At 37.8% G+C, this 23,966-nt stretch overlaps 6 protein-coding genes and 3 non-coding genes across 10 annotated transcripts; 3 read left to right on the top strand and 6 right to left on the bottom strand.

Annotated features, from left to right (window-relative positions):
* Positions 1–1,100: 1,100 nt before the first annotated feature.
* On the top strand, positions 1,101–15,120 carry sax-3. 2 transcript variants are annotated; one of them, NM_001029819.7, is made up of 12 exons: positions 1,101–1,258; positions 3,163–3,518; positions 4,063–4,323; positions 4,529–4,692; positions 5,325–5,710; positions 11,581–11,797; positions 11,856–12,649; positions 12,703–12,990; positions 13,050–13,798; positions 13,912–14,046; positions 14,089–14,410; positions 14,456–15,120. In NM_001029819.7, the coding sequence occupies exons 1-12, from the start codon at positions 1,186–1,188 to the stop codon at positions 14,530–14,532; spliced, it is 3,822 nt and encodes a 1,273-aa protein (NP_001024990.1). In that variant the 5' UTR covers positions 1,101–1,185; the 3' UTR covers positions 14,533–15,120. The 2 variants fall into 2 exon arrangements, with proteins under 2 accessions (NP_001024990.1, NP_741748.2); NM_171652.9 differs by having other exon boundaries at positions 1,103–1,258; positions 14,101–14,410.
* Positions 1,143–1,172, top strand: ZK377.15 (uncharacterized protein; the record flags this gene model as incomplete). Its single annotated transcript, NM_001361792.1, has 1 exon — positions 1,143–1,172. One exon carries the CDS (start codon positions 1,143–1,145, stop codon positions 1,170–1,172), a length of 30 nt encoding a protein of 9 aa, NP_001348826.1.
* On the bottom strand, positions 7,036–7,180 carry ZK377.5. The gene has a single exon (NR_070697.1). It is a non-coding gene; the product is annotated as an Unclassified non-coding RNA ZK377.5 (non-coding RNA).
* On the bottom strand, positions 9,836–9,960 carry ZK377.10. The gene has a single exon (NR_070696.1). It is a non-coding gene; the product is annotated as an Unclassified non-coding RNA ZK377.10 (non-coding RNA).
* Positions 11,327–11,474, bottom strand: ZK377.9. Its single transcript, NR_070695.1, has one exon. It is a non-coding gene; the product is annotated as an Unclassified non-coding RNA ZK377.9 (non-coding RNA).
* A 685-nt stretch (positions 15,121–15,805) lies between the features above and the next one.
* ZK813.5 (G-protein coupled receptors family 1 profile domain-containing protein) lies at positions 15,806–18,339 on the top strand. The gene is made up of 11 exons (NM_171651.7): positions 15,806–15,946; positions 15,994–16,054; positions 16,106–16,265; positions 16,314–16,437; positions 16,487–16,595; positions 17,103–17,199; positions 17,246–17,338; positions 17,384–17,560; positions 17,632–17,731; positions 17,780–17,935; positions 17,992–18,339. The coding sequence occupies exons 1-11, from the start codon at positions 15,841–15,843 to the stop codon at positions 18,222–18,224; spliced, it is 1,416 nt and encodes a 471-aa protein (NP_741747.2). The 5' UTR covers positions 15,806–15,840; the 3' UTR covers positions 18,225–18,339.
* Positions 18,340–20,152: 1,813 nt separating this feature from the next.
* Positions 20,153–20,717, bottom strand: ZK813.1 (FIP (Fungus-Induced Protein) Related). The gene is made up of 2 exons (NM_076194.5): positions 20,602–20,717; positions 20,153–20,549 (listed from the first exon to the last, which is right to left on the bottom strand). Exons 1-2 carry the CDS (start codon positions 20,706–20,708, stop codon positions 20,219–20,221), a joined length of 438 nt encoding a protein of 145 aa, NP_508595.2. The 5' UTR covers positions 20,709–20,717; the 3' UTR covers positions 20,153–20,218.
* Positions 20,718–21,830: 1,113 nt separating this feature from the next.
* Positions 21,831–22,214, bottom strand: ZK813.7 (Neuropeptide-Like Protein; the record flags this gene model as incomplete). The annotated part of the gene is made up of 1 exon (NM_001129725.4): positions 21,831–22,214. One exon carries the CDS (start codon positions 22,212–22,214, stop codon positions 21,831–21,833), a length of 384 nt encoding a protein of 127 aa, NP_001123197.1.
* A 622-nt stretch (positions 22,215–22,836) lies between these two features.
* ZK813.2 (Neuropeptide-Like Protein) lies at positions 22,837–23,202 on the bottom strand (the record flags this gene model as incomplete). Its single annotated transcript, NM_076193.7, has 1 exon — positions 22,837–23,202. The coding sequence occupies one exon, from the start codon at positions 23,200–23,202 to the stop codon at positions 22,837–22,839; it is 366 nt and encodes a 121-aa protein (NP_508594.1).
* Between the last annotated feature and the right edge of the window lie 764 nt (positions 23,203–23,966).

The raw sequence follows: 23,966 nt of genomic DNA, 5'->3' as shown, positions 1-23,966 counted from the left end.
GTTTCTTTTTGGTTGTTAGAGAAACAATGAAAGCTTTTTGTATGTATAAAAATTTTGAACCATTTGGTGATGTTGAAAATCCGTTTTTCTTTTAATTTCAAGGTATTTTCCTAATTTTGGCCATTTTGCTGTGTTTGAAGTTTTTAATTTCCATGTTCAAATTGTAGCTATAGTTATTTTATTGATACTCTGGCAAAAATCAAATTTCCCAAGTAAAGTAAAACGCCTATATAGACTTGATGAAGTTCTACTTAGATTGAAACTTCAACGGATTCTTACTACAATCTTGCACAACTCCTGCGTAAAATAAAATTTTGCATAGCTTTTCGGGAGTCTTGTGCAGTTTGAAACAACTCCTGCACACTTCCCAATCTGCCACGAACTTAGTACTAAAGATTTTTTATATTTTTTGTCAGAGTAGGTTTCCTTTTTCAAGTTGCCTTTTCACTACACCAAATTTTGATTACGCCTCGCCGCATTTAAGAAAATCCTTTCAAAATCGACTTGTTCATTTTCTTTCATCTTCTATATCCATCCTTCATCCGTCCTTCTGCGCGTCATCTTTAACCAGTCTCACTACGTTTGCCTCCTAACTTTGCGTCCTCATTTTTTTTGTTGCTTGTCTTCCTGCTGGCTACTTTTGCCTCCCGTGCATTTTTTCTTTATTTTTTTTTGTCCAACATCTTCCGTCGCGTAGAAGACTAAATTTGTTCTTCATTCTAGAATGTGGCTCTCTAGTCCAATTTAGGGTCGGCTTCCGTCCGAATCGCTCCACCACCACCACCACCGAAAATGCGCAAAAACGGACGCACAAATCGTCTTCGCGTCTTGAAAACGACGACGACGACGCTCGTCAACTTTTCAATTACTTTGTTGTGTCTTTTCCTTTTTTCCTTCTAAATCTATTCTCCCGAGTGTCACCCTAGCAAAGATGAATGATTACACCCAGGGCCACGCTTTTTTCGCCCTTTTCCATCTTTTTCCCATCACCTATTTTGTCTTGTTTCTCCTTTTATATTCCCTCATTCTCTTTCCGTCATTTTGTCGCCCACTCTTAAAACAACCGCCAATAACTTTGATTACTTTTGTGTTTTTCTTGCAGGTGTCTCCCAACTGGAAATTCAGAACACCGCCACAATTAGATGCAGCCTTTGAAATTGGACACAGATTGAATAAAACAAGATCATGTTCAATCGAAAAACGCTGTTATGCACTATCCTCCTGGTATTGCAAGCAGTAATCCGAAGCTTCTGCGAAGGTTGGTTTTTTTTTTCTAGAAAAAAAATGTTAAGTTAAGAATGTACCAAAAGTGTCAAGTTACATGGTGAAAAAAACGCGTCGCCAACAAGACACGCTATTCGATCCACTCGTGGGTTTTCTTTGAATTCACTTGGAAACTTGGAAAATCCATTAGGTTGGGTTGTATTTCCCATGTCGAAGAAAGCGATTAAAACGAAGATTGACTGAATGCGCGGAAACGAATGCCCTCCATCTTGGAAAAATGCTCTTTACTCGCTGCTTTTTCTACTCTTGCGCTATTAGACATGACTCTTCATTTTGTCAAACACCAAAAGCGGGTTCGCTGCTTGGATTGTGAGCTCGTTTGCCGACTATAGTGTAAAAAGATTCGATTATCGTTTTGGACTGCCATCTGCCCTCTTGGCCGAGCCAAGCCCCGCTTTTGGATGGTAATGTTGAGAAAACAATAGTGAATAGGACGGGGGGAGAATAAATGGTATAGAAAATGAATGAGAGGAGTTAGTCTCATTGAGGCGCGTGTTCTCAAGTATTCACCATTCAAATGCTAATCTCTTAAAACAATAAGTCTTTTTGTACAGCGACCAGAGCCAGTGTAATTTGCAACGAAAATATAAGAAACAGTTGGGAGCGACCACCCGCAGACTCTCGATATTTGTCTTGTTCCACATTTCCACATTTCCACAATGTAATTTGTGCAATGTGCAAGTCATTATTCAATGTGATAAATTGCCCCAACCTGGGTCATTTAAACATTTTAGCACAGTTTTAAGATGCATGCGAATATCCGTAAAATTGAGAATCATTAGCATGCGGTTGATAGAAGATGAGAAGCTATTTGAAATCCCTCCCCAGAGACTAGTAGGTTATTAATGAGCTGTTGGCGCTGTCCAAAATATTCAGTTGCATCTCATGTTTTAGAAAGACAGCCTGCTTTTTAGCAGAAGCTTTCAACACCAATGTGTTGCGAAAGAATGACGGGCGAATTGTGAAATTGGGTGTTGACAGGATGAGATATGTGTACATCTTCACAGCTCTTTGGTTTTGTCTTGCCTATGGATGAAAAGGCGGGCAGGCAGCGTAGTATAATATTTTGAAGGTTAACACGGCCATTAAATTGTAGCCAGAGTACAATACATTGGTTCATGGATAGTTTACTCGCGTGCGCACATTTTGACACTGGCACGCTAGATTGTTGAAAGGTTAAAGAGGTGACAGAAGAGACAGAAGGACAGCCAGGCTAATTAAATTGTTGAATCCGGCAGCTTGTTAGCCACACTTTGGTCTGGTAATTTACTAGTGGAAAACAACAGTGGTCCGTATTTTGAAGTGGAGGAAAACAAGTCGGCCTGCTGAAATTTTTATTAAGTGTGTGCGCAGCAGTGTCAGGGTGAATGCCATAAACAAGTGATTCAAAATGGCTTTTTGATATTTTTTGAAGCAGATGGGAGAAGATGGGTAATCCGTCGGAGGTCAATGGCAATCTTATGTAATAGACCACCGACACCCAATAAACCAGCCGTTAATGTACTATCTAGGTTTTTACCACACTCACACACACACACACACATACATAAATTTTGATAAAATTCCTAGTGAATCATTTTATTACCTACCGTCCGTCAAGGACAATAGTGTCGCACATCTCTACTGAAAAATCGGTGAGGGAAGGTGTTCGTTTCGACACCATAATACAGATGTGACAGTATTGCGCGTGCCGGATCGGTCAGATTGATTTAATGCACTTGGACAAGTTTCCTTTCTTATTCACATTGTCAAGATGGATAAAATCAAAGTGTTGATGTATGTGGAAATAAGATGAATGGGAGATGAGGAAAGTAAAAAAAATTCTAACAGGGGAATGATGTTGTTTTGAACCTTTTCAAATCTTGAATATAATTTCAGATGCCTCAAATCTCGCTCCCGTGATAATCGAACATCCCATCGATGTGGTGGTATCTAGGGGATCGCCAGCAACCCTCAACTGTGGTGCAAAGCCATCTACCGCCAAAATCACATGGTACAAGGATGGACAGCCCGTAATCACGAATAAGGAGCAAGTGAACAGCCACCGGATTGTTCTCGACACGGGATCCCTGTTTCTTCTGAAAGTGAATAGTGGAAAAAACGGAAAAGACAGCGATGCGGGAGCGTACTATTGTGTGGCCAGCAACGAGCACGGAGAAGTGAAGTCGAACGAAGGATCGTTAAAATTGGCGATGCTTCGCGAAGACTTTCGAGTTCGGCCAAGAACAGTTCAGGTAAAGTTTAATACTTTGAATAATATTACGTATTTTTTCACTTAATCCTGCACTTTTCTACTTTGACAGTTTACCTTATAATCTCTATTACTGCGGCATTTCCATGGCTCAACCCTGACAGTTCGTATCTCGGTCAAATTGGATTTTTTGTAAAAATTTTAACTGAGCACAGTTTTGTTAAATTTCTCTGTAAATTTATTGTTTTTGAACTTCTTAATATCTTCAAAAGCATTCGAGACATATGCTGTCAGTTAAACAGTTGGGGTGCCGCACAAATAGAGAATAAAACGGCATATTCTGAGTCAGTTCAAATATGTCACCTCATTTTTTAGTGTTAAACTACAGAAAAAAAAAATTATCACTATTTTGTCAGTTGAAAATTTTTGGTAACCCCGAAAAACCGAAGATTTGGACCATCAATGTTACAAAAAACTTCATTCGTCAGTTTTTCAAAAACTGTAAACCGCACTGCACAATTTGTCAACGCGATTTTTAGACCATTAAAAAATAATTATTCACAGAAGCGTTACTCAATTGTTTTCAGGCTCTTGGTGGAGAGATGGCCGTTCTGGAATGCAGTCCGCCACGTGGATTCCCGGAGCCGGTTGTGAGCTGGCGGAAAGACGACAAAGAGCTCCGAATTCAAGACATGCCACGATACACTCTACACTCTGACGGAAACCTCATCATTGATCCGGTCGATCGAAGCGATTCTGGTACTTATCAGTGTGTTGCCAACAACATGGTCGGAGAACGGGTGTCCAATCCCGCAAGATTGAGTGTCTTTGAGAAACCAAAGTTTGAGGTACGTGTGGAAGCGATAGTCCTTTTAAAATTAATTTAAATTGTAACTCAAGGTCGTTTCAATTTCATTGTTCCGATGAAAATGCTAAATGACTGGTAGATTAACAAAAAAAATGTCGACAGGGGGTTTTGTAACTTCCTGTATTCTATTCTCAATCTTACTAATTCGATGATTAGTATTACTATTCATTTGATGTTGATTTCAGCAAGAACCCAAGGACATGACGGTCGACGTCGGAGCCGCAGTGCTGTTTGATTGTCGTGTGACTGGAGATCCTCAACCACAAATTACGTGGAAACGCAAAAATGAGCCGATGCCAGTTACACGTGCATACATTGCCAAGGATAATCGGGGGTTGAGAATCGAAAGGTAATAAAAGTGGGAGAAAGTCGAGGTGTTATCTCATCTTGCAAAGGATTTAGTTATCTCTTAAGAGACACCGAAGAGACATAATCTAATAACCGTTTTCGGAGATCTAGGTTATATTTTTTATGATCTGAAATACATTGATGAATGATAGTTGTTGGACACCTGTTTGCGAGCCTTTTTATTGAAAAGTTTAGGCATCTAAATGGGAAAGTATTGGATTTACAAAATTTACAAAGCCTATACTTATTGTACTTATTGGAAAACAGTCGCATTATACAAAAAAAATGATTAGGTACCAATAGATTTCGTCCCCCCAAAAAGTTGTTAATGTTTCAGCACTGAAGTGTTTAGTATTTATACGCATATATATTTCATTACTACTTCAATTGTAAAAACTAGAAAATAAAAAACAATACTAAGTTTAAAATCACAAAATGGTCACGTTTCAATTTAAAATAATAAAAAGTTTCAAAATGAAATTTCAATGTAAATTGCGAATCGAGAAAAAACTGAAAAATCAAAGGGAACATTATTTTATAGAATTTAATGAAAATTGAAATAATTTGAGCTTTTCAAATTTCTGAAAAGAAATGCGAATCTTAAATACAATTTCTCATACCCACGTTTTTCAGAGTTCAACCATCAGACGAAGGTGAATACGTTTGCTATGCACGAAATCCAGCGGGAACTCTTGAAGCATCTGCACATCTTCGTGTCCAGGCACCTCCATCCTTCCAGACAAAACCAGCAGACCAGTCAGTTCCAGCTGGAGGCACGGCAACTTTTGAATGCACCTTGGTCGGTCAACCGAGTCCCGCCTATTTTTGGAGCAAGGAAGGCCAACAGGATCTTCTTTTCCCAAGTTATGTGTCCGCTGATGGTAGAACGAAAGTTTCACCAACTGGAACATTGACAATTGAGGAAGTTCGTCAAGTTGATGAGGGAGCTTATGTGTGCGCTGGAATGAACTCGGCAGGAAGCTCGTTGAGCAAGGCAGCTTTGAAAGTTACAACTAAAGGTTAGTGAAAGTATTTATTTCATATTTCAGGCAACATTTGAAACCAAAGGCCGTGTCCAAAAAAAAAAGAGCAAATAAGAAAAAGAAAATAAATCTTGCCCTCAGTTGATTAGCATAACTTGTTTCCAAACCCATCCGCGCAGCCATTTTGGCCCCCGACTTTTCCCCCATTGTTTCTATTTAGAGTGCGCCGCGTTGCTTGAGTAGCATTCTAATTTAAAACTCTAGTTTCTGCGTGTTTTGTTTTTCAACTACAGGACTGTTCTCAAAAAATGTACCAAGTTTTGACTTCATTTTTACCATTACTTCTTCTTCCTCGTCTTCACTCACCCGTTATAAGGATTTTAACAGGCGGGGGCAAGAGAAAAAAGACTAACAATCCGATTATGTGACCTTGGTGGTCCCTTCAACAGAATTCCTACAGAAATGTTTAGAATAGGAAAGTCTGAACAAAAAAGCCAATCGGTAGGATTGTGTGTCCCTTCTTTCCATTTTGTTTGGTTTTGAATAGAGAGAAGCACTATAGTAGTAGTTGAAAACCATTGCAATAGTCCATCCGTATATATCCCCTGTCCCGTCCCATCACTAATCCATTTCACACCCAAACACTGCTAAAGGTACTAGTAATAGAGACAGGAGAGGATAAACAAAACAATGAGGATGCGATCGATTCGAATTCTTTTTTTCCTATTTTTTCAATGTGTTGTTCTAGCCCTAAATCGTATAGTTCATCTCTCCAGCTTTTGCCTTTTTTCCTTTACTTCTAACCATTTGTCGGCACTTTATTTTTAGACCGGTTTCAGTAGGTTTCTACTTTTTTACAAGCCACTAAAAATGAGACACTAAAAAAAAATATATGCTTGTTTGAACCGAAAACGTCGGGCTGAAGATGAGAGATGAATAAATTATTGCCACATTTGGAGGTTTTTGTTTGGAGTCATAAAGCAACCCGCCGACATCTTTTCGACTTTATTGGGGAAACACATACACACACACAAACACTAAATGTGTAGAAAACGTTGGAAATTTATGTATGAATTAAGAAAAAGACATCACAAAAGTCTTTTATGTATGCGTATTGCGCACCTTTTTGGCCACTCTCTTTCTTTTTAAATAAGGGAAAGGTGAAAAAAGAGAATGACATTGAAGGCTGTCAATTTCCATGAATTTCTATATCTAATCTTGCGTGAACACCTGTCCTAAGGTAATCATGTTGTATGTTTTTTTAATCCAGCGAAAAAAATCAATTCCTAGAAATAATCATAGTACATAGATTTTGTGAAATTATTCAGTTTACCCCCGCCTACACTTGCTTGCTCTGCTTCCATCACCTCATAAATTAATCAAAATCAAACCTCTTACCAGAGATGATTTATCGCTTCTCCTCCATCCCCATCTTCCGTGTCAAGCTCGTTACCATTAGAGGACAGCTTGAGACAATGCCCCGCGAGTTTCCGTACAATATTCACACGTTCACTGGGCCGCTCTCAAGCCAGATGCGCGTGATTTTTCACCCACTATGGTGGATGCTCACTTGACAAGTTGACCGCGCGCGGCGTTCCCCCCACTATTCATCGCCTAGGCTCATTTTCGGATTTGTAGGCGAAACCTTGCATGGGATAAGTTACATTTCTATGCGATCACTGGACCATACTTTATACCCTCATTAGTAATACCTGGTCATGATCTGCCGTCTCACTTTTCACTCACTTTTTTTTTAGTTCCGCGGCTTGAGTTTTGGTTGCCATTTTTTCCTACTGAATCTCAAATGAACTATACTTGGTTCGTTTTTTTTTTGAAAAGAACCAAGGAATTGGAGATGAACACACCGACCCTTTTCTTGACAACAATAGAAGCGACATGTCTTTCCGGTCACTATTTCTCAGCAAAAAAAAAACTGAGGACTTTCGATTTGTCCTCAATACGATACTTTTTCTCTTTGATTGTTTAAAACTTTTGGCAATATGTATATAAATTTTGCAATGATTGGGCAGAGAAGATGGGCCAACCCTAACGATCATTTTTATGATTTCAATTTTTTTTTCTTTTTCTTCAAAATTCTCTCGAGCATTGTGTGGTTCCACTTTGATTTTAGAATATTATTTCTTTACAACAACAGAAAAATACTATTGTTTTGTTTTGTTCTTTTGAAAATATCAAATTGCACATTCACTTGACTACCTATCCGAAAAAAAATCTGTTGAGTCAACATGACACTCTTCATTTCGGTTTTTTGCCTTTTTCGCCTTTTTTCTTACCGGATGTTTTGGACGGACCCCGCTACCAGTCGGGTGTCCACCACAATTACCGCCAAACCAATTTTGCGCTCAAATTTCGATAAGTAAGTGCGATAATTATACCAGAAGGTAGAGGAGCGATCTTCCTGCCACCCGATGACGGCGGCACGTTTAGGTCCTTTGACCTTACTGTCACACATATTTCGGATCTCTTATAATAATAATAAACTCTCCCATCCGCTGCTTTCAATCATTCCATATTTCTTTACAGTAGCATTTTTGTTCCTACCAAAAATGTTCGCCAAAAATATGTGGAGTTGAGAAATGTTTTGAGACAGTGTTGTGAGAAGAAGTTGCATTTGCATCGCTTTGCATCTATTCTACTATTCTACTTTCCCCTTTCTTCTGTGTATTTAACAAATACATCTGTACACATACATATAGTTATTAAAAAATAAACAAGGTATTTGTCCTCCTGAAAACCATATGTTTGTCCAACGTCTGTGCCAGCCGGAATAAGAAAGCTTGGCGCTTCTTTTTGACTTTGACTTTTCAATAGGAAATCCTTGTATTCACGGTTTTTTATCGAAAAAAAACATGTTGGTCTCAAAATTTTTAATATAGTGGTGACGTGCAGGAAGTTGACACCGCTTTTTTCCACTCTTTATAGAATTTCAAAATTCTTTTTAAAAATTATTATCAGCTTCTTTTTTTTCGATCATAGTACTATAAATATGTGGAAGTTACTAGAAATGTATCGAATTGTGTTATCAATTTTCCGTAGCGATAAATTTTATAGTGTCACCATAATTATAGCACCCACTATTACTAGTTCTGATTTCAACATTAAACTTCTGAATAGTTGGTAACATTTTTTAGACTAAATATACAAATGAAGGTAGATGTTATAAGTAACAAATAAATAAAAATCTAAATGACTTGGTTAGCGTGTTGGAAGAATTATGAACGTTTCGTTTCGTTTTTACATTTTGGCCGCTTTGCAAAAAAATAAAGACCCGGTGAATATTAATTGTTTTATTTAATGTCTGAAAATTTTTCATTGTTCATGCTGCTCTTCTAGGCTTTAATTTGGGGTTTTTTAGAGCTAGGCTTTTGTTTTGGGTCCCACGCCTGATTTCTATATATATTTTTGTTGTTGTTTTTTTTCATAGCTTTGCAGTCTTCTTCTTCCGTTTTCCTAGCTTTGATGACAGCACGGGCTCAATTCAGAAGTAGTACTTGAAAACGAAACGGAGCTCACCCCCCCCCCCGTTTTCCACACATTTCTATTTCCTTCCAATTTTCTTGAAGCTCATCGTAACCTCCGCGTTTATTTTTCTACACTCCTTCACCGCCGCGTTTTTGCGACATTTTTCGCACACTATTATCATATGTTTCACATTGAAATATAGACTTTTTGTGCTGCTGCTGCACTACTAGTTTAACGTAACGACAAAAACCACCACCGCCGCCGCCGCCACGACCACATCTCGAAATCTGATCAGATAGAATATGAGTACGTACGTACATGCTCTTACTTGACTTTTCAGGAAAGAGAGAAGGAGAAGAACTAAGATTAGGACGTGTGATTTATGTGAACTTTTAGACATCTTTTATGTCCGAAAACGGACACCACACCCAGAAAAACGCAAAATTTCCATTCTTCTACTATCCGCATCGTTTGCCAGGTTACATTTCATTTAGGTATTCAAGCAGTTTTGTTAAGACTCATAACAGTTGGTTTTTTTCCAAATTATAGAGTTCGGCTTGTTTATTAATTTTTTTTTAAATGGAGACTTTCCAAGTTTTGAGATTTTGTGAAAAAACTGGACTTGAACTTTTTCCCGTCAATTATAGTTTTTGCTCGTTGCATCAATTTTTCGTAAAATTGTGATTCCTCGAAACCTGCCGTGGATGCCTTTTTGTCGGTCTCTCATAACTCATCCACCATTCTCCGCCAAAAGCACCATATGACGTCGTCGTACACGAACACAAAGGACGGCGGGACTACTACTACGATCGCTCGCTCCCGCCGCAATCTCTTTTATTCATTATTTAGTGTAGCCGCGCACGTCGGTGCCGCCGAGATCAGTCAATTAAAACTCGCAACATAAATATTGAGCTGATTTATGAATCAATTTGTAAACGGTGGGGGTATCTTGTGGGGTGTAGAGAATGGGAGAGGCAGGGCGCAGGGCGGTGCTCCTTTTAGCTGCTGTTCAACATTTCTGGTTGGTGTGGAGAGATGGATGTAATACGTCGACATGTGTGTGTGTGTCCCGGGATGCGTAGAGCTAGAGAGGGCCACTTATCATTAGACACCTCGGATCATTGAAACGTTTTCCTTTTTTTATATGGTGGTTTTTTCTTTCTTTTTTCCATTGCCCCTTCCCCACTATTCAATACTTTTTGATCTTATTAGTGTGTGTGGTCCAAACTTGTTTACTGGTAGGCCAGAATAATATTTTTTCGATGCAACCCCCCCCCCCAAGTACACAAAAACACAAAACCCCCTTATTTTGTACGTACATATTTTATTTACGTATATCTCTCTGTCGCTCGTAAAAAGTAAAATTTTCAATTTGCCCAATCAGAAACGAAACGACACGGCTCACCTTTTATCTCTGCCTTCACATCGGGAGTGTTGGAGCTCATTTCCCATTTGTCTTTTTCGTTTTCTCAACCAATCGTAAACAATTGCATTTTTGTGAGGGTCTCCTCTCACCCACCGCCACCGCCAGCCACACCATCTACTCGCCCCGTTTTTGTCTCCCTGCTTACCCGAAATTCTCTTATTTCGTTTAGCTAGTCAATCTGAAAAGTAATGATGCAAGATGAAACCTTGTCATGCGTGTGTTGTGGTTAGTCATTGCGATGGTCATTTGTCGAGGCGTCCTCCGCGTAGAAATACACCCTGGGTGGCTCTCTCCGGAAGGGGACGGCTTATACTGCTTTTCATCAGCCTAATGAACCTTTTTCAATTCAATCTTGTCATCTTCTCTGTGATCTTCAAACAATTTTTTCTCTTTCCTTACCAAAAATTGTAACATTTTAGAGTAACCCTATGACATAGTCAAATGATATTTGGCTCTGTCTTCAGCTTGACTTCGGCACTGATGTGCGTGAACGGCACGGATTGCCTGGGTGAGTGAAGTTTATTATCAGTCGTGATCATCATCATTCACTCGTCAACGGGTCATAAACACTTGTTCTCGCTTGTCTGCAAAACAAGAAGAAGATGAGCGGGAAACGGGCCGATGTACAACACATCTCAATTATGTGCGAACAATTGTCCCAACAATGATAAATTGCTGGATCCCGCTCTTCTTCTTCTTCTTGTGCTCCTGCTGCCGCGTTTTTCTCCGTGGCTCATACTCCTGCTGTGGTGCTCACTGAAATGCCGGCAAAGCGCGCCAAATGTTCTGCTAAAGAGCCACTTGTCCGGTGGTTTGGAAACAAGATGAAAAATGAGAATTTCGGGCAAGATTTCGCGTTTTGTTCTTCCTCTGTCATTTTTCGGTTTTTTTAACTGCTTCAACAAAACATTGTGACAAATTGAACATTTGAAGAGAGGAAGAATGGGCAAACAGAAACAAAAAAATGTTCAATCAATTATCAAATATTTAATTTCAGCCGTGACCGGAAACACACCCGCCAAACCACCACCAACAATCGAGCATGGTCATCAAAATCAGACCCTTATGGTTGGATCATCAGCCATCCTTCCATGTCAGGCTAGCGGAAAACCAACTCCAGGAATATCATGGCTCAGGGATGGGCTACCTATTGACATTACAGATAGTCGTATCAGTCAACATTCAACGGGAAGTCTACATATTGCCGATTTAAAGTGAGTTGTCGGATAGAAAACAACATGAGAAGTTGCAAGCTAAACTATATAATTTCAGGAAACCTGACACCGGAGTTTACACTTGCATTGCGAAGAACGAGGATGGAGAGTCAACATGGTCGGCATCTCTGACTGTTGAAGATCACACTAGCAATGCACAATTTGTTCGGATGCCGGATCCATCGAACTTCCCGTCTTCTCCAACGCAACCCATTATTGTCAATGTCACTGATACCGAAGTAGAGCTCCACTGGAATGCTCCCTCCACATCTGGCGCAGGACCAATCACTGGTTATATCATTCAGTACTACAGTCCAGACCTCGGACAGACGTGGTTTAACATTCCAGACTACGTGGCATCTACTGAATATAGAATAAAGGGTCTGAAACCATCTCACTCGTATATGTTTGTGATTCGAGCAGAAAATGAGAAAGGTATTGGAACGCCGAGTGTGTCGTCGGCTCTCGTTACCACTAGCAAGCCAGCAGCTCAAGTTGCGCTTTCTGACAAGAACAAAATGGACATGGCCATCGCTGAGAAGAGACTCACTTCGGAACAACTCATAAAACTCGAGGAAGTGAAGACTATTAATTCTACGGCCGTTCGTTTGTTCTGGAAGAAGAGGAAACTTGAAGAGCTGATTGATGGTTACTACATCAAGTGGAGAGGGCCTCCAAGAACCAATGATAATCAATACGTGAATGTGACCAGCCCTAGCACCGAAAACTATGTTGTTTCAAATTTAATGCCATTCACCAACTATGAGTTTTTCGTGATTCCTTATCATTCCGGAGTTCATAGTATTCATGGAGCACCGAGTAATTCCATGGACGTGTTGACCGCCGAAGCTCGTAAGTTTTTATAGGCAGTCAAGCATACTTTTGTAAAACAATGTTTTTTTCAGCACCTTCATTGCCACCAGAGGATGTGCGAATCCGTATGCTCAACCTGACCACTCTTCGTATCTCTTGGAAAGCACCAAAAGCCGACGGCATCAACGGAATTCTCAAAGGATTCCAAATTGTTATTGTTGGTCAAGCGCCCAACAACAATCGGAACATCACTACAAACGAGAGAGCTGCCAGTGTTACTCTGTTCCATTTAGTGACTGGAATGACGTATAAAATTCGTGTAGCGGCTAGAAGCAATGGTGGAGTTGGAGTCTCACATGGAACGAGTGAAGTCATCATGAGTATGTTAATTGAATAATTGCAGAAAAGATGACTAAATTTTAATTATGTTAATTTTAAGATCAAGACACGCTGGAAAAACACCTTGCTGCTCAACAAGAAAACGAATCATTTTTGTATGGGCTGATCAATAAATCTCATGTTCCTGTGATTGTCATTGTTGCAATTCTGATTATTTTCGTAGTCATCATTATAGCCTATTGTTACTGGAGGAATAGCAGAAACAGTGATGGAAAGGATCGAAGTTTTATAAAGATCAATGATGGAAGTGTTCATATGGCTTCGAATAATCTTTGGGATGTTGCACAAAATCCGAATCAGAATCCAATGTACAACACTGCTGGAAGAATGACTATGAACAATAGAAATGGCCAGGCTCTCTATTCGCTGACACCAAATGCGCAAGACTTTTTCAACAATTGTGATGACTACAGTGGAACGATGCACAGACCAGGATCCGAGCATCACTATCATTATGCTCAACTGACTGGCGGACCTGGTAATGCGATGTCTACTTTTTATGGAAACCAATATCACGATGATCCATCTCCATATGCCACCACAACACTGGTCCTGTCGAACCAACAACCAGCTTGGCTCAATGACAAAATGCTTCGCGCGCCAGCAATGCCAACAAATCCCGTGCCACCAGAGCCACCGGCGCGATATGCAGATCATACCGCTGGAAGACGATCTCGATCGAGCCGTGCATCCGATGGGAGAGGAACTCTGAATGGCGGACTCCATCACCGGACTAGCGGAAGTCAACGGTCGGATAGTCCACCTCACACAGATGTGAGCTATGTTCAGGTATTTTTAGGATAGATAGATTTAACCGGCAACTTTTTACTTTGTTTTCTAACCATGACTAACTTGATTGATAGCTTCTCGAAATCAGAATTTTACTTGAAATGTTGTTTCAGCTTCACTCATCCGATGGAACTGGTAGTAGTAAGGAAAGAACTGGGGAGCGGAGAACACCACCGAATAAGACTCTGATGGACTTTATTCCGCCACCACCTTCCAATCCACCACCACCTGGAGGGCACGTTTATGACGTAAGTAGCTTTTGAAAACACCAAAATTCTTACACAAAACAGGATATATTCCAGACAGCAACTAGGCGTCAGTTGAATCGTGGAAGTACTCCACGAGAAGACACCTACGATTCGGTCAGTGACGGAGCTTTTGCTCGGGTTGATGTGAATGCAAGGCCAACGAGTCGGAATCGGAATTTGGGAGGAAGGCCGCTGAAAGGGAAACGAGACGACGATAGTCAGCGGTCTTCGTTGATGATGGACGATGATGGTGGATCTTCTGAAGCTGACGGGGAGAACTCTGAAGGAGACGTTCCGCGTGGAGGTGTTAGAAAAGCAGTTCCTCGAATGGGTATCTCTGCAAGTACGCTGGCTCATAGTTGTTGTGAGTTTTTGGAAGCAAAATGTCATCTAATTTTTATTTTCTCAGACGGGACAAACGGCACTGCTCAACGATTCCGGTCAATTCCACGTAACAATGGAATCGTCACACAAGAACAAACTTGACGATGTTGAACTAGAAAACGATCATGTTTAGAAATCGGTGCTTTAAAGAATAACCAAACTATTCAATCACAAGAATTTATTACGAGTCAACCATTTTCCCTTTTCTCTCTTTGAACCAAGAATCTGTCCTTCACTTGTCATTGTTTCAACATTTGCTACTTAAGCCCTTTTATGAATTGCTCAACAAGATCTCGATGTACAGAAAAGCAGAAGTCGCTAGGCTTTGAGCTTTACCTTTTTATTCTCTCTGTCAGACAATCATTTTGTATCCGCAATTGCAACTTGTGATGCGTTGTGTTCACAACTGTTTCATGTTTAATTATGTAATATTTACACTTGTTTTCCTTTGTGTCTCCTCGATGTTAATATATTTCTTTCTTCTGCCAAACATTTTCCTACAAATCGGTGTTAAGCTCAACAACACTTTTTTTTCAATTTTTCAATTTTCTTTTACTTGATAATTACTTTTGAGCATGAGTAATACGGTTTCCCCAGCAATTGAGGTCATAAATAGGGCCGAATAATATTATGTTCATTTGCTTTGCAATAAATGATTCATTATATCATATGAAAAAAAAAACATAAAAACCTATTTTTGATATACTTGGCTCAAACTTTTATAATTTTCTCAAAATGTAGAATTTTGAGTGAAATTCTTAAAATTTTCCCTGAAGTTTCCAGATACATTCAAAACAAAAAAAACAGGGCCAAAAATAAAAAATTGTGAAGAGTGTTCTTTTGCTTTTGTATAAAATTTTCTGGGAAATTTGAAGCGAAACAAAACTGCAGATCTTGGACAATATTGTGAAGAGTATCAGTAAACTCTATTCAATTGGGAAAAACTATATTTTTAAGCTGTAGCTCACATACAAATCATGGTCCAACTGAGACCCGCATGATGTCAGCCGATGAAAAATTTTTCATAAAGAATTTGATAAAATTATACACCATGGAAAATTAATAAAAACTATACTCAATGACGAGTTAGCTGAAAACATTTTAAATATATAGCTCTAAAAAGAAATGCAGAATTTAAGAATTTTTACCAAAACAAAAGCCTACCTTTCCAAATTATTTGAAAATTTTCCTAACTACGCAAAAGCAAAAAGATTACACATGGGAAGAACAACACCGCTCTCCCTACTTTTGCTCTGCTTTTAGTGAGCACACACACACATACACACCCACACTTCTCCGTCGCCGATATTCTAATTCGTTGGTTGCTATGACGACATCGTAAGGCAAACTCACTTCCACTCATATTAGCTCCCTCACATGCTTATCGACATAACGCTTTTCTGAAACAGGATGGCTATCACAGTCGAGTACGTTCCAGAAGAAGATACTCTTGCCATTGTGACTATTAAGGAAACTCAATCGGCGAGTTTAAGAACTACAAATGCTATTCTGATCGGTAGGTTTTTTTCCGAATAAACGAGACTAGTCATATTATTTTTTCAGCCGCTTTATTGGTTTCTTCTTATTTTCTCAATGTATTGTTTATTGTTGCAGTGCTTATAACGTAATAATATAGTGAACAGCCAAACTAATATATTTTTTAACCTAATTTTAGGAAATCTTTTCGAACTACAATATACCTAATGTACTGCCACCTAAGCTTTGTGAATATCATCGATCTCTCCTTCAATATATTTTTTGCACTCATTTTTGTGGCTAACGGAAACTGGAACATGAGCAATGGCTGGTGCACATTTAATGTTGCGATTCAAGAGGTACGCATTAATATTTCGTAAATTTGCATTGATATATATTTTATTAAGTTTGTACATCTTCACACGCTTTTTGTTCTGATGATTATTGGAGCTGAAAGAGCACTCGGTATTATTCTTGGTCCAGAATACGTCACACATGGACACAAATATCTCAGCGGATTGCGAATAACAGGTATGATTGAATTTGTATTGAAATCACCAGCAATTATTTATTTTTCCAGGAGTTAGCACAATTTTGAGTTTTGTCTCAATTTCATTTGCCTCGGCTGTTTTCATGAATGTTATTCCCACAAAGCCATTTCGCAATCGTTATGTTTGTGGAATAGACGGGTTTGTTAATCTTTGATTTTTTTTTGTAATTTAAAGATTGAGCAGTGGCAAAATTTTTTTAGAACACCACAGCAATCAAATAAAATATTATTGAAACAATTATTGAAAAATTTTTCTGAAATGTGTATAATTTTTTGAAAATTGAAAAAGTCTCAGTTTGCTCTCTAAACCCATTTTTAAAGAGCTTAAATCTGAAATAATTGAATTTCACAGATTTATGCTTGTACATTTGCTTTATGATCAAAAACATTTATCTTGACGTTTTCTTCAAATTTGCAGTAAAGCTTCACTGAAAACATGTAAAGTCGGGTTAAAAAAATCCATCAAACAGATACTTATGGAGGGAGGTTCAAATTTAATTTTACGCAAGCTGAAAGTTTTTCAACTTAAAAAAAAATCATTAAAAATTTTTAGATAAAAAAAAACTTTCACTACTTTTTCTGGCTATTGTGGTGTTGTAAAGCAATGTACCCACTGACGGTACTCCAACTTCAAATTAATTTTTAGTGGTGGTCCAATCGGATATGTGATTGCTCGGCTTGTTGTCTATTTTGGATGTCTAGCAGTGATTCTGGTAGCTTGTGGAGCAATTCTTCAGAAACGCGTAAGGACTTTGTGTCATTTCCTAATAGTTCAAACAACAAATTTAGACCGCCGCCTCCATATCACCAAACACGCAGGAGTATGCTGAATTTATAAAAAGGAACAGAGCAATGCAAGAGCATCGCAGTCGTGGGAAGCTGGTAAGAAACATCATTCTGATAAATTGCGGATCTAATAAGTTTCAGATGATTCTGATCACGTGTGTATTTTTATGCATAGAAGGTCCATATATCACCATGTGCTTCTTCTATGAAAGTTATAACAGCCGCGAATTTTCCGAAGTGAGCATCGAGTATCCTCAGGACGCTGACACTTTGATCACTTGGCTGAAATTTGTGTTTCCGCTCATCTGTCCAATAATCGTAAGTTTTTAAATGATTATCAGTTTTGAAATTTTATTTTAAAACATATTAAATGTTTGCTGTTTTTTCAGATGCTCAGCTGGTGCAATGATGTGTGGACAAAAGTGAAAGAAGTGATGTGTTGTAGATCCTATGACCCACCCACTATTGGTCACATGCCTGGCTACAGAGGTAATCATAGGCTTTCGAATTAACAATTTTACACTAGTATTTTTCTAGATAACTCTGATGTATCACCAGCATCAAGTGTCATGACGGTTGTCGGAGGAGAGAATGGCCCAAGAATCAAATCCGAAGCTTCTCCGAGCTACCAACTAAGACCGAACTGGAACCCATCTCCATCTGTGACAAGTTATGAAAGCGACCCTCCAAGTTGTAAGTTTTGAAGAATCATCTCTAAATCCTCTAAATGTTCAAAGAAAATTTTCCAGCAGTGACTCAAGAGACAAATCTTCCTATTACGAGTATCCCACCAGTATCAGTGCCAGCATCAGCCAACTGTACTCCGTCTCCCAGTGAGACGCCCAAACCAAGAGCACAGGACGCTGGAAAAGCTCGATCAAGTGTTCCATCGAAGATTCCTAGGCAGATTCCACAGTTTAAGACAAAGCGAAATAATTCGAAAACTAAAAGGCCACATGCTCCTGGAGGGAAAGCCATGTGAAAAAACTTTGATTCGATAATTACAATTTTTAAATATTTGGAAAAAAATGTGTATTTACAATGAAACTTTGTCATAAAAACTTTCATAGGAAGTATGAATGAAGTTGCAATAGATATTAATTGTAATCTGACCAAATATGTAATAGTTTAAACTTGTTTGAAAGGTGAATCTTATATCCTTGTGCAGTAGGAGTATTTGTAAGTATTATATTTCAGAAGAAGCATAGGTATTATAAACTCTATAGAGCTAAATGAAAATAGTGTTAAAAATGCTCATGTTAAAACCCGCGCCATTTACGTTGTAACTTGAATTCAGCAATTTTTAGACATCATTTTTAAGCACAATTATTTTTTACACTGGGAAAAGTTTTAAAATATTAAATTTACAGAAGTCTGGTTAGTTATCATTTATTATCATATACAAACATTTTCAAAAAGACCACTTTGTAGCAATCACCTCTAGTCACCTCTAGTGACGGCCTGATTCGAATGGTTCAAATTCAGAGCTTACGCCTTGATTATTCCTGTGATAGTAAATGGAGCGCGAGAGTGGGTCGATGTAGCGGTTTCCAAAGTTACTAAAGTGTTAAACTCAATTTTTTAAAATGAAATTTGCCGTATAACTTACATCCTTTCATCATACCCTCCATTTCCTGGATAGCTGTTTGCTGGATTATTCTGTACTGGAGCTCCACAGTTGGAGGCGACGACCATAGCAATAAGAGCGCAAATGGCTACAGGAGTTTCTAAAAAACTTAGTTCGAAACCAGAAATTGATTTTCAAAGTTTGGAAAATCTATTAATTTTGCATATAAATTGTGGTCTAGAAGACTGAATATTCACTTTTTCTGCTTGAACTTGGCGGTTTTGAAATTTATCGAAATTCTGTTTTCAAATTCTGAAAGAACATAAAATTTGCTACAAAATGGCTACAGGAGTTTCTAAAAAACTTAGTTCGAAACCAGAAATTGATTTTCAAAGTTTGGAAAATCTATTAATATTGCATATAAATTGTGGTCTATTTTCCAAAGTATTATCCAAAAAATGCAAATTTGTATCATCACCGTTGCTAGATTTTCCAATAATTTAAAAACAATTTTCAGGTGCAATTTCCTTAGTTGAAAATTAAAAACTGTTTTTTTTTCGGAAATTTGAAATGATTGAATGAAACATTCTAACTGAAATTGATGTTTATCTCACTATTTCTGTAACTACGTGAAGCTTCTTGTACCTACTGAAATATTGATGGTATATTCTAAAAGAGCTTAAAATTTACTACAAAGTTTCTGAAAGACATTTCAAAAAAAGTTACTTTGAAGAGATTTATGAAATTTCAAAGTTTCGAAAATCTATCTATTTTTGCCTATAAATGGTAGTTTTCATTAAATAATAAAATACGCACTAAAAGGTAGGGCTGAAATGTACTATTTCTGTAACTACGTGAAGCTTCTTGTATCTACTGGAATATTGTTGGTATATTCTAAAAGAGCTTAAAATTTACTACAAAGTTTCTGAAAGACATTTCAAAAAAAGTTACTTTGAAGAGATTTATGAATTTTCAAAATTTGATGCTAGATTTTCCAATAATTTAAAAACAATTTTTAGGTGCAATTTCCTTAGTTGAAAATTAAAAACTGATTTTTTTTTTGGAAATTTGAACTGACTGAATAAAACATTCTAGCTGAAATTGATGTTTAACTTAAGTATTTTCCAAAAAATGAAAATTTGTTCCATCACCGTTCAAAAGAAAACCTATGACGTCGCATAATTCAGAACCAATTACTGGAAAAGTGGGAATGTAAGTTTTATCACGTAGAACCAAGTTTTTGTACTTTCCTATCATTCAAAAAACTTCAGTGGCTGGATTCTGTTGACTTTTCACATATTCTGCCATTATTTCCCTGAACGACAAAATTCTTCAAAAGAAAACGGAAGTTCAATTAGATACCATTCATTACCACATCCAAAATATCTTAATAAAAACATCGCAATTATTTACTTTCCGCCAAATGTGTTGGTACCGTATGGAGCAGGTGCTGGTGGATCGTTGGCTGGTGATCCGTAAGCTGTTCCAGCTGGAACATCGTTACCGGTGTTTCCGTAACTTGGGGCGGTTGGCCATCTTGGGACGTAGTAGTAATCTCTCTCGTAGCTGCGTGACTCGGATGAACTGGATCCCGACGATGATCTGGATCTTGATTCAGAGCTAGAATCGGATGAATCACTATGTCTTCTTCCATGTCTTCCATGTCTTCCGTGTCTTCCACGACGTCCGTGGCGTCTTCTGTGATGCTTGCGTGGCTTGTAGAAGGGATTTCCGTTGTCACTAAACAAATTGTAACTATAAAATATTTCATGGAAGCCGCTATATAACTTACTAGCCAGGGTTTCCATATCCAACATCTGTTGGGTAGTCGTTTTGAGCTCCGTAGCTGGAGGCTACAACAACAGCGATGAGAGCGAGGAGGACGATGAGAAGCTTCATGGTTTGATAAATTCAAGTCGACGCGCAACACTTTTATATCAAGTTATGTTTTCGAAAAATATGAATTTTCACCCCCATGATTGAAAAGAAAAGGATTTGTTGTTTTAGGAAAATCCTATGACGTATAGTGACTCAGATCCAAATACAAGGAAAAAACGGGCAAAAGCGAATAATATCACGTAGAACAGAATTGTGTTGTAGTGACCGTATCACAGCAAGAGTTCCAATGTCTGAATTTTGTTTTCAGTTAGTTAGCTATGCATTCAATAAGAGATCTAAAACTTTTCATGATTTCAATTACGGAAATTGCGGAAATTATGTTAAAAATTTATAATTTATTCTTACAGTAGCTACTTAAAACTAGTTCAATACATGAAAACACTCTGGGCGATTAACGTTCGGATTAACGTTCGGCATATTTTATAATAATTAGCAGGCGGTACTAATTTCAGACGTCATCATTAGTCCAATACAATTAAGAATACGCTCCTACGGAAGACAGAAATTGAAATTTTTGATCAGTTATTCTCCACTGCAAGGACAAAATTGCACATGCGCATATGTATATTTTTTTTTGAAAAATAGTGATAAAAGTGTGGCAGCAAGATGACTTCAAAATTTATTGTGGAGCATGATATGTGTTCTATCTAAGGCCCAAGTATAAATATAGACGCCAGTAACAATTATTCGTTTTCATGAGAGTTTTGTGAGCACAATGCAAATTTTTCATCGGTGTACTACTGTTTGAAACTAATCGGTAATGCATCAATTTGAAAAATATTGTCTTAGAACGTGTTATTTAAGGTTGAAGATGGTACGAAACCGCCTGAAAAGATCTAAATGTTGACAGTAGTTTAAAAGATCATACATGGAGCCGACGGATCGGTGAAATCATAAATTTGTTTTTTTTTCATTTCAATTTTCTTTTTAAAATTATCCAGACGAACTAAAGTATCATAAAGTGTAGTTGTCTGAACATTTTGTGGCAGAAAACAGGGAAAAGTTCTAGGGTTTTATTTCAATACTGTAAAAAGTGTGAGAGCAGTTGGTATATTTATTGAAGCTTTTATTCATCTCAAAATCTTATTCATGTTTATAGCAAATTGCTTAAATGCACGAAAATTAATGTTGATTGACTCTTCTTTCTCTGCTTCTGTCGCGGCTATCAGAATTTGAGTGCGACGATCTTCTCGGGACAAAACCGTTTCCTGTCGGCTGCTGATTGAGTGGATTTGGTGTGTTGTTTTTTCTTCTTTCACGTGATTCGCGTGATTCGCTTGATCTTCTGATTGGCCCAGGTTGAGGACGTCCAAAGCCAGCAGGTTTCAATTCAGATGATTCGTGTGAACGTGAGTGAGAGTTGGAAGCTGATCTTTCTTCTCGATGGTGGAGCATCCGTGACTGTACATATCCCCAAGTGTCAATAGTGCCAAAGAGGGGCTCGGTGTCTTTATTAGCCGACACGAAAAGGAATAGTAATGCGGAGGCAAAAATGAGCACTTTCATTTCTAACGATGCATCTTCCTTTCCTCTGTTGTCTATATATACTGGGTTTTTGTTTAAAAAATAAAATTTATAATCTTGAAAAGGAAAACAAAAAAAGGCAATCAAGCCTAGAAAAAACAAATTCGGATGATTCAACATTGGTCCCAAAAGTTTTTGTTCTGCACAATAAGTTTTTGACAGATTTAATCATTTTCTTTTAAAAAACGTCGTTTTTAGATAAAATTATATAATCCAGAGAGCTTATGAAAATTGAACGGAGAATTCGAAAATACTGTAGCAAAACCAACATTGTTACTGATTTTGGGGGAAAAATTATGACTGTACGTTTTGGCTATTTCTCGTGATTTATGTAAATAAACAAAGTTCAGAGTTTCACAGAAAAAAATACATCATGTTGGTACTTTCCTGCATACGTTTATAAATAAGTTACACAACCAATACCATAAACAAGCAGAGAGAATACGGTGTTAGATTTTAAACAGGATGAAAGTACTACGAATCCATAAAATCTCTTGTTTTTTTCAAATTTAATACTGAAAAAGTTAGAGAGTCAAGTTAGTCATTTATTTCAGAATCACATTTATCTGAGTTCAGCAAATTGATTGAACTGAAAATTATCGTGTTATCTGCTTCTGTCGTGGCTTTCAGAAGTTGACGATATTTTTGGAAAATTTGCAGGTAGCTGCTGATTGGGTGGATTTGGTGAACTGTGTCTTCTCCCTTCGTGTGATTCGCTTGATCTTCTGATTGACCTATGTTGAGAAAAACCAAAGCCAGCAGGTTTCAAATCAGATGGCTCATGAGAGCGGGAGTTGGAGTTTGAAGCTGATCTGTTTTTTCGCGGATACGCCTTACTGGTAACATATCCATGGATGCTATCAATGCTTTCGTACTCCCACGAGGCTTCACGGTTATCTTTGTAATCATCGTAATCATCGGCGGACACAAAAAAGAATAATAAGGCAAAGGTGAAAAGGAGCAGTTTCATTTCTGACGGTACTTCTTTCTGTTACCTGCTTTTTATTTATACTTGTTCATTGTTTTTGTTATAAAATCTATATTCATGAAAAAGAAAGGAAACTGAAGGCGGGCGATCAAGTTCAAAAAGAAAAAAAATGTGATTAGGGTGAATCAACATTGGTCACAAAGGTTTTTGTTCTGCACTTTAAGTTTTTCTTGAAAGAAAAAAACTGAATACAAGGCGGAGCGAAACTTTTTTCAGTGAAAAAATAGAAACAAACTTTCGCAAAATATCTGATTTAGCTAGCTCATTCTTTCCAAAACTTGGACCACCTAAAAAAATTTTGAAATTTTTTTGAGGCTTCATTTTTGAAATTTTGGTGGAATTTTGGAAATTTTGGTGGAGTAGCGCCAGTGGGGAAATTGCTAAGAACCACTCCTTCGGTCCCAAAATGACCAAATATCATGATATAACATTTCAAAAAATTTTTGAAAATTTTTTATTTACTGTCAAAAAGTGGCAGTTACTCAGTTTTTGCCACTCATAGTTTTGGAAGTCAACCAGAAAAATTTTTTTTTCGACATTTTTTTTAAAATTTTGTTTAAATTATTTGTATTTAGAAGTTGTAGGGGTCGAAACATGCGGCATTTATTTAAATTACCTCAAAAGCTCGTATTTTTCAAAATGTTGGCAATTTGACACAACTTTGACCGGAAATTATGAAAATCTTAAATTTTTTGGAGTGTTTTATTATGATATTCGAATGTTTTGGATCATTATAAGTGCATTTA

Source organism: Caenorhabditis elegans, chromosome X, assembly GCF_000002985.6.
Source record: "Caenorhabditis elegans chromosome X".
Classification (NCBI taxonomy): Eukaryota; Metazoa; Nematoda; class Chromadorea; order Rhabditida; family Rhabditidae; genus Caenorhabditis; species Caenorhabditis elegans.
Note: the sequence above shows the minus strand (reverse complement) of the source record. Positions and strands in the feature narration are given on the sequence as shown.

Bases quoted from the DNA above. Each gene is read 5' to 3' on its own strand.
- ZK813.5 (NM_171651.7), top strand. From the start codon at position 15,841: ATGGCTATCACAGTCGAGTACGTTCCAGAAGAAGATACTCTTGCCATT. The intron at 16,055-16,105 runs GTAATAATATAG...ACCTAATTTTAG, and splicing joins ATTGTTGCAGTGCTTATAAC to GAAATCTTTTCGAACTACAA. The intron at 17,339-17,383 runs GTAAGAAACATC...AATAAGTTTCAG, and splicing joins ATCGCAGTCGTGGGAAGCTG to ATGATTCTGATCACGTGTGT.
- sax-3 (NM_001029819.7), top strand. From the start codon at position 1,186: ATGTTCAATCGAAAAACGCTGTTATGCACTATCCTCCTGGTATTGCAA. The intron at 13,799-13,911 runs GTATTTTTAGGA...ATGTTGTTTCAG, and splicing joins CAGATGTGAGCTATGTTCAG to CTTCACTCATCCGATGGAAC. The intron at 14,411-14,455 runs GTGAGTTTTTGG...TTATTTTCTCAG, and splicing joins TACGCTGGCTCATAGTTGTT to ACGGGACAAACGGCACTGCT.
- ZK813.1 (NM_076194.5), bottom strand. From the start codon at position 20,708: ATGAAGCTTCTCATCGTCCTCCTCGCTCTCATCGCTGTTGTTGTAGCC. The intron at 20,550-20,601 runs GTAAGTTATATA...CAATTTGTTTAG, and splicing joins GGATATGGAAACCCTGGCTA to TGACAACGGAAATCCCTTCT.